This window comes from Cimex lectularius, unplaced genomic scaffold (genome assembly GCF_000648675.2).
Source record: "Cimex lectularius strain Harlan isolate CLEC.00 unplaced genomic scaffold, Clec_2.1 scaffold7, whole genome shotgun sequence".
In the NCBI taxonomy this organism is placed as follows: Eukaryota; Metazoa; Arthropoda; class Insecta; order Hemiptera; family Cimicidae; genus Cimex; species Cimex lectularius.
In genome coordinates, this window is record NW_019392731.1 from 1,970,429 (window position 1) to 1,983,779 (window position 13,351).

A 13,351-nucleotide genomic window follows, 5' to 3' on the forward strand; every position below is an offset into this window, starting at 1 on the left:
GTGCCGCAATATTCACAAAGTCAAAAAACGGTCAAGCTGTGCTTCTGTTACCCTACGGCGTCCAGAACCGGCCCTTCTATGGTAGGACTCAGTTTTTCGAAAACTTCTAACGGCTTCTCGCAGAGTTTCGTATGGAACTACCGATGGCAATAGCCGCATACCTGATAGATCATCCATCATCATAAAGTGCCACACTACGCGCAACATCCTCAGCATTAAGTGGCATTTTTAAGTTTAAAAATTGAAATTAAGAAACAAAAGATGAAAACTAAACAGTTTATTCAGAATTCAAATGAGATTGAATAACAGTTTTAATTCAGTAAAAAGTAAACGTTGAAAAATCCTTTATCCTTGTTTTGGATAAAGGATTAAGTGTGTTTACCTCTAATTGATATTCCCAATTTAAAACATCGCATAAACAAATATTTATTGATAAAAGCAATGAGACAAATTAAGGGCAGAACTTTCTTTTGTCGAGAAAATGAAATTGGGTGGAATTTTTGCTTGTCAGTGTGTATATGTATTGGGTTGTCCGGAAAATAATGCAGGATTTTAAGTTTTCATTAAAAAAAATCTATATAAAATATTCTGTTTACGTTTACAGGATTACTCATTNAGAGAGAGAGAGAGAGAGAGAGAGAGAGAGAGAGAGAGAGAGAGAGAGAGAGAGAGTGAGGGAGAGAAAGAGAGATCTTTAATATTCTACTAAGAATATTCGGATGGATGTTAAAGTTTGTATATAAGGGAAGTCTCGCCGTTTTTAATATTGTTGTAAATAACGATGATATTCTGTCGTCCAGGTCTGCCAGAAACGTGATATACCGGAGGTTACAAAACGAACCTTCGGTTGAAATCAGATTGGAGTTTAATGGAGCGTCACGTCAGTTTTAATGAGGTATGTTGTCTCTTCGGCGACCGTAGCCACTTTGTTCACCCCCTGGGAACCGGCCGTGGTTCCTCTCCCCCTTTTACACCATTAACGTCTCGGTTTGTCGTTTTAAAGTGCAATAAAATCTTTGTGTAAAATCCCCGTTGTGAATTAAAAATCTCTTGCAATATGATTTTCTGCCTAGATTTTGGAATCTTACCTCATCCCTGCGATACGAATTCGAAAAGAACCGAACCACATTTTGCCCAAAGTTAAAATACATTTATAATTAAAAGCAATAAATTAAGTTACATACGTACAGATGTTGTGAACTCTAATTTGGCCATTCCCATATTACACCTCATACCGAATGAGATTACAAAACCTGAAATAGTTTTTAATTATTCAAGTGGCGATTATTGCTAACTCTGTTCTGTCCACTTACCTACACATGCTAAAACTGCGACAGTGTACCTCTTGGTGAGGCAGGGGCACTCCGGCCTGATGTATTTGTCGATATGCCTTGGAGGCGGCCTCTCAGGCTCTGGCCAAACCTCTTCTTCCTCGTAGGTGCTGGAAAAAGATTATAAAAGAAAAGTAGTCGCAACATAAGAATTTTATTACAATGCCAATTAAAAAAAAGACGATTACGCCGGTATTAAACTATTCAAAACCGAACAGAAATTTAACATCTATTTAAATGGCTGTAAATGTAAAATTGGTGGTTGATAGACTTTTAACCAATATTGGATAATCTGAACAGTTAGGTACTCACCCAGTAGCAGGTGCTCCATCTTTTCCAAGGTCGAATTCCTCGTACCTTGTATTTCTGAAAAACAAAACCACCAATAAGCGTTTAATTATTATTTTCCCTTGCCTTCAGTTAAAAGTGTGTAAGGGACAACAATAGTGAAGATTTAGGAGCGAAATGCAGCCAACGGCGGTGCCAATTAACGAGTCTAACTCGAGTATTGTCTGGTAAATTGGCTGTAGAGGAGATGCCAACGGCAGGGGTGCACACCCCTCTTTCTTCACAATCATACTCGTAGGTGCTCTTCGAGGACGACGAACCGTCTTATTAAGAAAACCAAATGGAAATGGAATGGGGCTCATGACTCTCTAGTTCGGCATTCTATATCGTCAATTTTAAGGAAAGGAATACGACTTTTTTTCATTTTAAGATCACTGACAGGATGTAATTTGCCCAAATTCCCCCCTTTCCAGGATCCACAGTTTTTATCATATTTTTGGGAGACCTGCTGTGTAGTTAGTAGAGCAAAACATCGGGATATGCACAATAAAATGAAGAAATATTTTAACCTAATCTAGAGTAAATTTCCAAATTTTTAAAACTTTTAATTATATACAATTAATTATTCTTTTTATGTAAGATGTTGGCTGAGATAAAAAAGTCAGTGTCACGAGTGGCATTCGAACTAGTATAGGTTGAGCTGGAGAGTTGGTGTCCGAGAGATCGAACTCACGATAGTGGTAGAGCAGCGTCGTATTTAGCCGAAGGTCGTGGGTTCGAATCCCGCTCGTGACACTGACTTTTTTATCTCAACCAAGACCTTAGATAAATGAAATAGTTAATTGAAAGAAGTAACTTGGTCAATTGACCATTAAAACATAAATGGACTTTTAATTATAGTTAGGACATTAAGTGACTCAATGAAAGAATTACTTTTTTTTAGGGTCTGCAGGGTGATGAATATGTAATTTGGATCATCACTCATTTGAATAAATAAGTAGTACAATTGTTGATTAGTATGCTCATAAATTTCTTTGTGTGGACTGTGATGTACTAAGTAATCAATTTCAAGTTATTTTTGAGTTTCCACTCTTTTTATGCGTCCACTTGCATCATTATCTCTCATATATTCGACATTTTTCGCCAACTCGCATGTTTATTTTATAAATGTATCGTTTTTGACCGATGTATGTCAACTACGTTTTCAAATTGGCAATCAGTATTTTACAGCAATGTTTGGCGATCGATATATTCAAATCGATTTTTTCAGTCCATAATTACATCGATGTTTGCCAAATATATTTCGAATTGGCAATCGATATTTTACGTCAATGTTTGACATTTGGTATAATCCAATGGTTTTTTTTGTCGGTCCATTATGACATCGTTGTTTGCAAAGTATATGTTCAAATTTGCAGTCGATATCGTTTTTTCTCACGATTTCACGTGAGTTGGTGTTGATTTGTATGTTTATGAGTTTTTCGTGTTGTATAATTGTGAATGTAAATATTAGTAAGTTTTCAAGCATATGCTAAAATAATTGGAGCGATACTAGATAACTTATTTACAACAAATATATTAATTACATTCACAATACATATATTTACAAATTTATTTTTGCAAAAAATGTTTAATTTTATTATGATTTTAATCTTTGGAACAAAAATTATGAGATGAAAACTTTTCTTTGGAAAATGTCTTTCAAACAAAAAGGGTCAAAGGATATGGAAGAGACAAATTCCTGACTAATGAAACACTTACAAATACAGCTAAAATGTTTGATGAATTCAAACAAATTAAATCTGTTATAATTTTATTTAAAATGAATACGTTCAAAAAGACAAAAATCGTCGTGCATGTTCATCCCGTCGGAAATTCCCTTAAAAGAAATAGGCTTAACATTGATTTTGAAATTTTTATGGAGGGGCCGGTTTCAGAGGGAGCGGCAATAGGGAAGTACTTACCACTAAACCCCTTATTGCTAAAAGGATTAGCGAAGAGACAAAAAAGAGAACAAAACCAATTTTGATAAAATTTCATAATAATACAACAGTCCCTTAGAAGTGTTGTAAATGAAACAACCAGAGATAATAATTTTTTAAGAATCCGTAAAATCTCAATTATGGGCATGAAGTTTGAAAATGGCCTGAAAGCTTACAAATTTGTTATATTTATTTTTTCGAAGAGTTTTTTTTAAAAGATCTCTTTCCATTTAAAAGAAGAAAGGGACGTGATGAACAACTAAAACTACCCTTAGAAATTTATCGGATTCGTAAAGCCAGACACTTTGAGGAAGTGTGAACTTGTTACAAGTTTATAACGTACTTTATACTCATTTAATGTGACATAAAAGTCCATTTCATTAGAGTTCGTAACAGCAGAAATAGCAAGGAAGAAATGTTTGAAAAGAAGGTTAGCATTGTGACGATCTGGAACTATACAGCCACAGATTGACCTGTCCCCAAAAAATAAAAAGGCACAGAAAAACAAGTTCCGATTTATCCTAGGGAGATAAAATAATATAAAAGGAAAGTTAAATACCGTCCCCAAAAAATTTATTCAAAAGAATATATAGTTTTGGAACTGCGGTAGCCAGAGGTTATCGTGCCAGACTTGGCTGTAGAGTCCGCGGTCATGGTTCGATTCCCACCGTCGCCCCTGAAATTTTCGACCTGCTCCCTTCCCAATAAAATTAAGATATACTACATAAAGGAAAGCATAAAGCTGTTTAAAGCAGGATTATTTTGCAATGTTTGGTTTTCAATTGTTGTCAAGTTTAATAGAAAATTTTGCTTTGAATAGCATTAGTGAAAACAAAATCGTAACGCCACTTTTAAACTAGAACTATGTGAGAATAACTCACCCAATGGTCAACCTCAAAAAGAATCACCAGTACTCTACTTAAATCATTGTTTTCATGCTTTTCACTGGTTATTAATCTGTGTGCTTCATATGGCCATCAGCGTCTCAGACGATGGGGTTGATTATCAGACATGTTAGTGGCATTGAAGATCAGGGCGTTTTGTACGCGTGGATATGGACTGATTTTTGCTTCGGCTAGAAAAAGGGAACACTGATGGCTCGATATAGCTGTATGAAGTTAACAATTTTAGTTAAGACGTTTGATGCAATCATTGGATGAAATGGGACACCCACAGTTCGTTATCGTAAGTCCAAATAAATTTACTAGGGTAAAAAAAGTAATATTAATAGTTTGTAAAGTATGTTAGTACATTCCGTTTCAGTCTTTTTTGTGCTCACTCTTTTTAATAAGATAGTTTCTACTTAGTTAGTTGTTTTTAATGATCCGGATTTCAAGCTTATTGATCATCTTCAGGTTGAAGGAGTTTACAATCACGTCTTTCGACATGAAGTGAAGAGTCTCTTACATTTTATGTTGAGAGACGTTGTTGTAAACCCCTTCAAATTGATAATGAGCTATAAGCTTGAAATCCGGATCGTTGAAAACAACTAACTGTGAGTAGGAACTACCTTTTTAAAAAGATTGAACAACACACTCACTCCACTATTTATCATTTCTATGGATGTACTTATTCTACGTATATCATTAGTTTATGTAAAGGCCCAAATTAACGTACTTGTGCCTCGAACTAAAGCTCGGCTGCTTAGCTACTGAACTTGATAAATCAAGTTTCTCGCTTAGAATGAAGATATATATATATANATATAAATGCTTATTTTTATATATAAGTATATATTTATTTATTTGTTTTTTTTAATGTAAGACTTTTTTTTTTTTTTGAAATGGCAATATGGTTCATAATTGTATACACAACAATATTTCATTGTTTTCCTTACATCAACAAGCCCTGAGGGGCGTAGGTGGTCGCAACGGTTTAGGCGTTGACAGGCGTTCATCACTGTAAGGTAAAGGTCCCGGGTTCGAATCCAGCGGCCCTGCATTCAAACCCGACATACTTACAAATGGGCTTTTTTTCAAAAACACCGGCACCCTGAGGGTTTATATGACCTCTGATGTTGCGAACCCTCATAAAAATAAATAAACAAGGCCTGAATTTTTTTCTCTTATTTTTGATTTCTTTTTGGGTTGACATCCGGCAGACATCTTTCAGGATTATTGTAGAATATGATTAGAAAGGATTACTGTAACATATGAAAAATTAGATATAATTGTGCTTGGGAGGACAGGAATATTATACTGGTAATATCGTGTCAAGGATAGGATCAAGAATGATCCCTTGTGAGACACCAGCATAGACGGGTTGAATAGGCGATATAACCCTGTATAAGTCTGAAGTATAAATCAGATTGATACGATTTTAGGAATAGGTAGTAAGAGTAGCGTATTTAGTTCTTATCGAAAGCGATATCGAGGATTTCAGTTAGAAAAATGATCCTCTAGTAAGGAGGGGTTGTTAAATCATAAGCCTGCTACAATTTGATCGTTTGTGTCAATACGCTGCGTTCAATTTTGTGCCATATTTTCAATTCCACTCTTAAAACTTCAAACTGATTCGTGAAAGAGTCATATCATAAATTTTAAAATATTTATAGAACTTGAACGTATCCTTCGGGTTTTACGTCCTTCCCGTTGTGATAATCAGCGTTGCGAGACAGTGTCGTCTCGCCATGGGGGGATGTTGCGGGGTGGCAATATGGGAGATATTTATTAGAGGGCCCCTTGTTATTGGGGATTCGCGACGGATTGTTACCCAAGAGTTATGGGACGATCTCTCTCTCACTTCTGATGCATTTTTCATAAAGCCATTACCTCCCCTGCTCCTTCCCTGGCCGCTCAACCACGTCTTAACTTACACCCTCTCTCCCTTTTGTATTAATTATAACGGCCCTCTTATAACCAGGCTCTTCAAATCTATGCTAGAGGATAATTTGTAAAGAAATAAACTGTGCCGGTGTGAGTCAGAAAATAATAACGTACTTAAAACAACTAGGAAAATTAGCTAAAATTTATTTGATCGTCCGATATGTTTTAGTTTATAATTTATGTACAGTAATAAATTATATAATTAGATTATTGTATCCAGTATTTAATATTAATTTATATCACTTACTTTTATGTAAAAAATATTAGTTTTTTAAATTATATTTGAATATTTTTTAAATAAAACATTCCCAATGTTTTTTGATAAAATCCAAATTGTAGAAAGTTTAAGAAATTTAAAAATGAATTCAGTGTTTGTGTATAGAGCCAATACCGATGATGACGAAATACAGGCCAACCTAGCGTGGATAGGCAGACCAAAATGCTGAGTAACGAACGAATTACAGATTCCTCTCCCTGTAGTGCACATTGGGAAATATAACAAATTCTTGCAATCCATATACACCGTGGGCCTTGAAATATAAATGGTAATAATGGAAGACCAGAACTATTCATACGCTCATTCTTCCTAACATTTTGGCTCTGTCTAAATATCTGACTGTCTGTCGCCATCGTTATATTTATTGTATATTTCTTATTTTTTCTCTTTTCCACACTTTCTTTCTCCCTCATCAGAGAAATAAGTAGTCTTGAAACCAAATCTTAACTGATTAATAAATAAAAGCCCATTCATTCATTCTCTCATCACTCTACCACTCTCTCTCTCGCTCGCTCTTTCCCTCTCTTTCTCTTCCTTCCTCTATTTTAATCATTTGCTTTTTTCTACTTCCCACTATTGCTATTTCATTATATTTTTACTTCTTGCTTATTTCGGTTATCCCACGGTCACCCTTCCTTTTGTTCTCACTCTATGTCTCTCTGTCTCTCATCCGCATGGCGTGTATATGATTTATCTACTCTTAGAAATAGTTGTGATTTTTTCAAACTATGAAGAATGAGGGTCTTTGATTATTCGGAAATCGTGAGATGCGGTCTGGTGTGATGTAGGTTTCAGAAAAACATTTTCTTTATCGTGCCAACGTTTCGATCTTTATTGAGATCATCTTCAGGGCCTGAGATGTACAAACATTGTTTAAATTTAACAAGTACATGTAGGATGTGAATTTATACAATGCAAAACAATATTTTTTATATTCAATCAAAGTATTTCTGCGTAAAAAAACAATGTGGGGTCTTAGGTTTGGTAATTACCTTCATTGGTCTGTCACGCCATTTTGTATTGGATCTGCGAAAGGATCAAATTACTTAAATTTACTGTCATGTCTACAAGTTTCCAGTTTTCACTCAATTCAAATACCTTGGACTATATCTCGACAGCAGACTGACATGGAATCCCCACACAAGACTCTAAGGACTACTACGAAGACTTCTAAGAATGGAGTCGAATTTGACAACTAAGACAAAGCTAACGCTGTACCAGACTTACTAAGACTAATTTGGACATACGGAGTGGAACTGTGAGGTACTGACAAGCCATCCAATATCCAGCGCATCTAGTCTTTACAATCGGAAGTCCTTAGACAAACAGTCAAAGCACCTTATTATGTCATTAACCTCACTATCCACAAAGATCTCAACATTTTCTCATTTTGTCAACGAACTGATCCGGTCGAGACCCCAACCTTTCAAACCATCCTAACCAAACTGCTCGAGCCCTCTCCTTGACAATCTTGACAACCCGCTGCGTCGCCTCAACCGATGGTGGCCTTGGGACCTCCTTGATACCTAATAATACACATGCAATAGCTGGTTCTTCAAAGCATGTGTTCTATCGGTGCAGTGATGCCATTAGTGTTGGTGTTATGCTGTGTGATACATTAATCATGTGTACATATTTACATAGTATATGGTCATGTATAGGTAACAAATAAATTTAAAAAAGGTCTGGCTTATCCTCGCTGATTTGGTCTATCAGATCACAAGACAAGAAAGAATGAGTACAATGATCGGCAACGACAAGTTGTAAGTTCTTCACTTCTTAGAGGTAAAAAAATATACCAATTGAAGTCCAATGGTTTGTCACCTGACTTGTATGGCTAAGCTGTGTGATTTCCGTGTGTAGACTACGGGTTTGTGAGCTTGTAATTTAGTTGTTACCAATCTTTTGGTCTACCTATTCTAGTTGATTTAGTTTTTCAAAATGTTTCGGCATTTCGCCATCTTCAGTTTCGGGTCTGGTCAGAAAATTTTAAGTGTTGTTTGCTTTGTTGTGCTAATTGCTAACGCAAAAGCAAAAAAGATGTTTTGTTTTTTAGTATCTAGCGAGTGTAACGTTTCAAAGAATTAAAATGTACTTACTGCATGTAGTATAATCACAATTAAGTGGATGCTATTTATTAACAAGAGGTGGTTTATTGGTAGGCAGTTAGAGCTTTCTTGGACATTTTTCAGAAGGTGAATCCAAAATATTCTTTTTGCCAAAACGGCCGGTTTGAAGGTGGATTATTGATTGGGCAAAGTGCAAACAAGAGCTTCTCGTGACTTGAGGGTCTAATATAAGTCAGGGATGAGAGAACGGGTCCGTGTAATATTTGCCCCCTCCGCGTACAGTCAATATTTATCTATTTGGGGCAAATGGAGGTTGAACAGTCGATTCATCTCTAATCCATCTCAGCGTTGCATTCCCTGAACAAAAGCGAATGGACGAAACGTGTGATATTGAACCCGTCGAAGCGTCTGCACCTCCTTTGTACTTGGCTAATCAACACACCACTTGAATCTACTTCTCTCGGCTGGCTCACAGTCTAATGACAGTTTATTGCTTTTTCCCCCCGTTGGCACGAACCTCCGACACCCCCAGACTCCCCCTTCAAACGGTTTTCAATTGCCGGTGAATATTCTCGGATTGTGAGTAATAAAGAAAGGGTGTAAATTTAAATATTTCTACTATGTTTAACAGACAGCAAGATTATCACATGTCAGATCAAAATGATCGGAAACGGCCAAACTACCCTAACCACAATGACTCTAAGAGGAAAACTCACAAAATAAAACATGTGCATAACAAAGGTCTTATATGCCCAGACCTTATTTCCCAAAAACATGGTTCATAAAAAACATGGAAAACGAAAAATTTACGCATTGGAGCATGTGCTACTCAGGAGGACCATTTTTTTTCTTGGTTCCATCCCTAACCATCTAATTTGGACCAATACATAAACTCAACGCATAGCACACCTAAATAAATTGGAGGTATGATTCTCAAACTGTAAAATGAAAATGAACCTAACCTTAGATACATTTTATTTCACATAAAAGTGAATACAAATGGGCCCTACAAAAGAATTAATACTTTTTTTGTTATTTATTGTTTTAACTTGTACCCTATGCATATTACAAAAATGATTTTACAAGTTTTTTCTCACACAATCACACTATTAATACTAATGCCAGCGTTGCCACCGGACGACTCATGCCATGGGAAAGGTTAAGGGCAAGGAGGTTTCGAGGCCATTGTCGATTAAGGCGACGTGGCGGTTTTTCGGGTGGGAATGTGAGGGCTTAAGCTGTAGGGTTAGGATGGATCGAGAGGTTGGTGTGAAACTTTTGGAATTGGGATCGGATGAGTTCGTTGACAAATGGACTGTTAAGGCCGTTGAGGTGAGTTGTGATTAGTGACGTAGTAAGGAGCTTTGAAGGTTTGAATGAGGACTTTTGATTGGAAGGACTGGATGCGCTGGATATTGGATGACTTGGCAGTACCCCACAGTTCAATTACTTAAGTCCATTTGGTCTTAGTAAAGTCTTGTACAGTCTGTCTTAGTTGTCAAAGTCGATTTCGTTCTTAGAAGTCCAGGTCTTGTGCGGCGATTCCACGATTTGTCTGCTGTCGAGATATAGTCTCAGGTATTTGACTTGAGTGGAAACTGGTAGAAATCACCAGACTACAAACTGTCCCATCTTAACTGAAATTCTTTTCAGATTAGAACTAAACAATAAATTTAAGTAATTTTGTCCTTTTCCAGACCAACACTGAAGATGGAGACCATGATAGGCAGACCAAAATGAACGGTAAGTATTTGATGCGCTGGATTTTAGACGGCTTTGCAGAACCCCACAGTTCCACATTTACCTACACGGGTCGCGGTATAATCTTTTATTAGGCTAGCTTAGTTTTGACAGTCAAGTAAGATTTCAGTCCTAGAAGTCTTCGTAGTTGCCCAATTTTCTATGGAGTTGTTGTCTCTTAAGTATTGTATGGGGACTAACAAGACACAAACCTACGTCATACTTACTTGGCTCACGATCAAAATTAAACGTTGAAAGCAAACCTTTTACTAATTGTGAGGGTGATTAGTAACCGATGATCGATAATTATTCAGAAATCGTGAGATGCGGTCTGGTGTGATGTAGGTTTCAGAGGCACTCTCAACACGACACGCCAACAAGAATGGCACAGTTACACAGAAGACAAACACTTTGAGCCCTGAAGATGATCTCAATAAAGATCGAAACGTTGGCACGATAAAGAAAATGTTTTTCTGAAACCTACATTACACCAGACCGCATCTCACGATTTCTGAATAATTATCTTTTACTAATTGTAAGACTATGATAACACCTCTTCAGGCGTAAGGCTGAAAACTCGTGTTCAAACAAGGATTCCCACTTCCACATCTTCAATCTATTGAGTCAAAAATCTCTGTCAAATTTATAGTGCTCCCTTTTATGTTTCGAATTTTACTATTCACCTTCACATCCCGTTTCTACATGATCTATCAAAACGTTATTAAAAATTACATCAATCTCTTAGCTCTTCCAGCCCTACATGAAAATCCTTCAAAACGAATAACGCCAAAGTGGGCCTTCTTAGTGAAAATTTATGAGTGTGTAATATTTAGAGATTGTGAAATGCGGTCTGGTGTGATTAGAGGTTTAGAAAAACATTTTATTATTTATTTCTGATAAAGAAAATGTTTTTCTAATCCTACATCACACCAGATTACATCTCTAAATAATCATAATTGACGGGGTTTCACTGTGACTTCGATCCCCTCGGATCGACTTCGATAGCTCAAATGGTAGAGCAGCGACGTATTGAGCCGAAGGTCGTGGGTTCGAATCCCGCTCGTGACACTGACTTTTTATCTCAACTTAAAAAACCTTAATTAATTGAATGTTATTAATTGGTCAAGAGGACCACGAAAAATAGTGAATTTAAATGATCACTACTGCTTTATCCACTCAGGTCGATTCGACCTAACTTGAAACTGACTTTAGACTGAAAAGATTAGTACTGATATAGACAATAGGAAATGAAAGTATATTGAAATTAGAAAATAAAACTAAAATACAATATCTTGTCAAAATTCCATCAAACCAGTTAAGAAATTAACATAGTGACTCATAATTGCTCCTTTCCATGTTTTTAATAAAATATCTTGATAATCGTATTATAAATTAGTTCGCCCATTATCTATCTCAAAGAATGTAAACAAACATAATTCAATTCTTAAGATCTATCCAATTGTTGGGATCCACTAAAACTTCCACGAAGGTTGAAGTACACTGACCATGAGAAATGCATAGGGCTGCCAAAATTAATTCAGCTAATTAAATAACTCATAAAATTATGTTGATTAATTTGTCTTCTTAGACTGTTTATCAAAAAGATGTTTGTAATTTACTTACAAACCTTTGAAATCTGAAGAAACCTACTTAACTCGCGAGAAAGAGGAAACGTCTTTTGAACAAAACCTAATTGTTTTTTCTTATCTTCTTTTCTTTTAATTCCGATCAGCTTTCTCTGAAGACATTTATATATGAAATCTTCAACGTTCGACTCGGGGAATCGTTTCTTTTGATAAAAAGAGAAGCTAAATGTTGAAGAAACGTTCGAAGCAAATGAAATAAAACTAAGGGTTGGCGTCTCGGAAAGGAAAAGGGGGTTTCGCCAAATCGAGGGTTGAGGATGATTGAGGGAAGCCGAATGGGGTTCTCATGTCGTCGACTTTGAAGAGATAAATGAGCACGTCTATCAAACACCGAACACTGACCCACCCGTAAAATTGACTTGGGTCCGCAAATCCGGAGGTTTAAGTCAAACCACCGTGAATATTTTACTTTATGAACTCTCTGATCCTCCCTTTGCGGTTGTTTCTAAAACAAAAAAAAATGTAACGGGAAAAAAGATAACATGCCCGGGACTATGTGATTAAACACTAGGAAGAGATTGAAAGTTGAAAATCGATATGCGCCGTTTTTAAATTAACGCTAATTTTTTTTTTCAACTCACGCGACTGAGCATTCATGCACGGTGCATTACTTTTTCTCATGTTACGGACAATGACATTTATCGATGGTTGCAAGTCTAAAAGCATTTGGGCCATCACGTGATTTTATCGAACGCGTGTCCATTAGCCATTAGTTCTTACTTGTTGCTCCTTTTCCTACTGAATGCCATTAATGTTATATTATCATTAATACACATGTATTTCAACTACCATTACTGCTAAACAGCCAAGATTTTTTGAAGAATATCTTCTGCAAGCCTACGACATCCGCTCAATTTCTCAATGTCAACCAACTATCTCATGTTTGGCCTGTCCCATGGCTTTCCAGTCATCATAATTTTAGTTTATGGAAATTATATGTACATTTACCATATATACGTCTCACGTACCATCAAAGTTTAGTATAGACTTACAATCAATAAAAATTTAACAAGTATTTATACATTGAAAGAGAATTAGAGTGTTTATTTTTCAGCAAGAGTCTGAAGATATAAATGATTGTTTAGGTTTTACTTTTGCTTTATTTCCTTAAAAAAAAGGAATAATACAATCGTATAATAGCCTATAATAGCTCTCGTGCCGAGGAAACAATGAGTACATTGAAATGCATTTGC

At 36.1% G+C, this 13,351-nt stretch overlaps 1 protein-coding gene across 1 annotated transcript in view; it reads right to left on the minus strand.

Annotated features, from left to right (window-relative positions):
• The window catches only part of LOC106663939 (vesicular glutamate transporter 1-like), an 83,142-nt gene that overhangs the window by 15,396 nt on the left and 54,395 nt on the right, over positions 1 to 13,351 (minus strand). Inside the window, exons 2-4 of the mRNA XM_014389193.2 lie at positions 1,644 to 1,697; positions 1,314 to 1,441; positions 1,189 to 1,253 (exon numbers count right to left, since the gene is read on the minus strand). Of these exons, the coding sequence (XP_014244679.1) occupies positions 1,189 to 1,253; positions 1,314 to 1,441; positions 1,644 to 1,697 (247 nt within the window). The remainder of the gene's footprint in view (positions 1 to 1,188; positions 1,254 to 1,313; positions 1,442 to 1,643; positions 1,698 to 13,351) is intronic.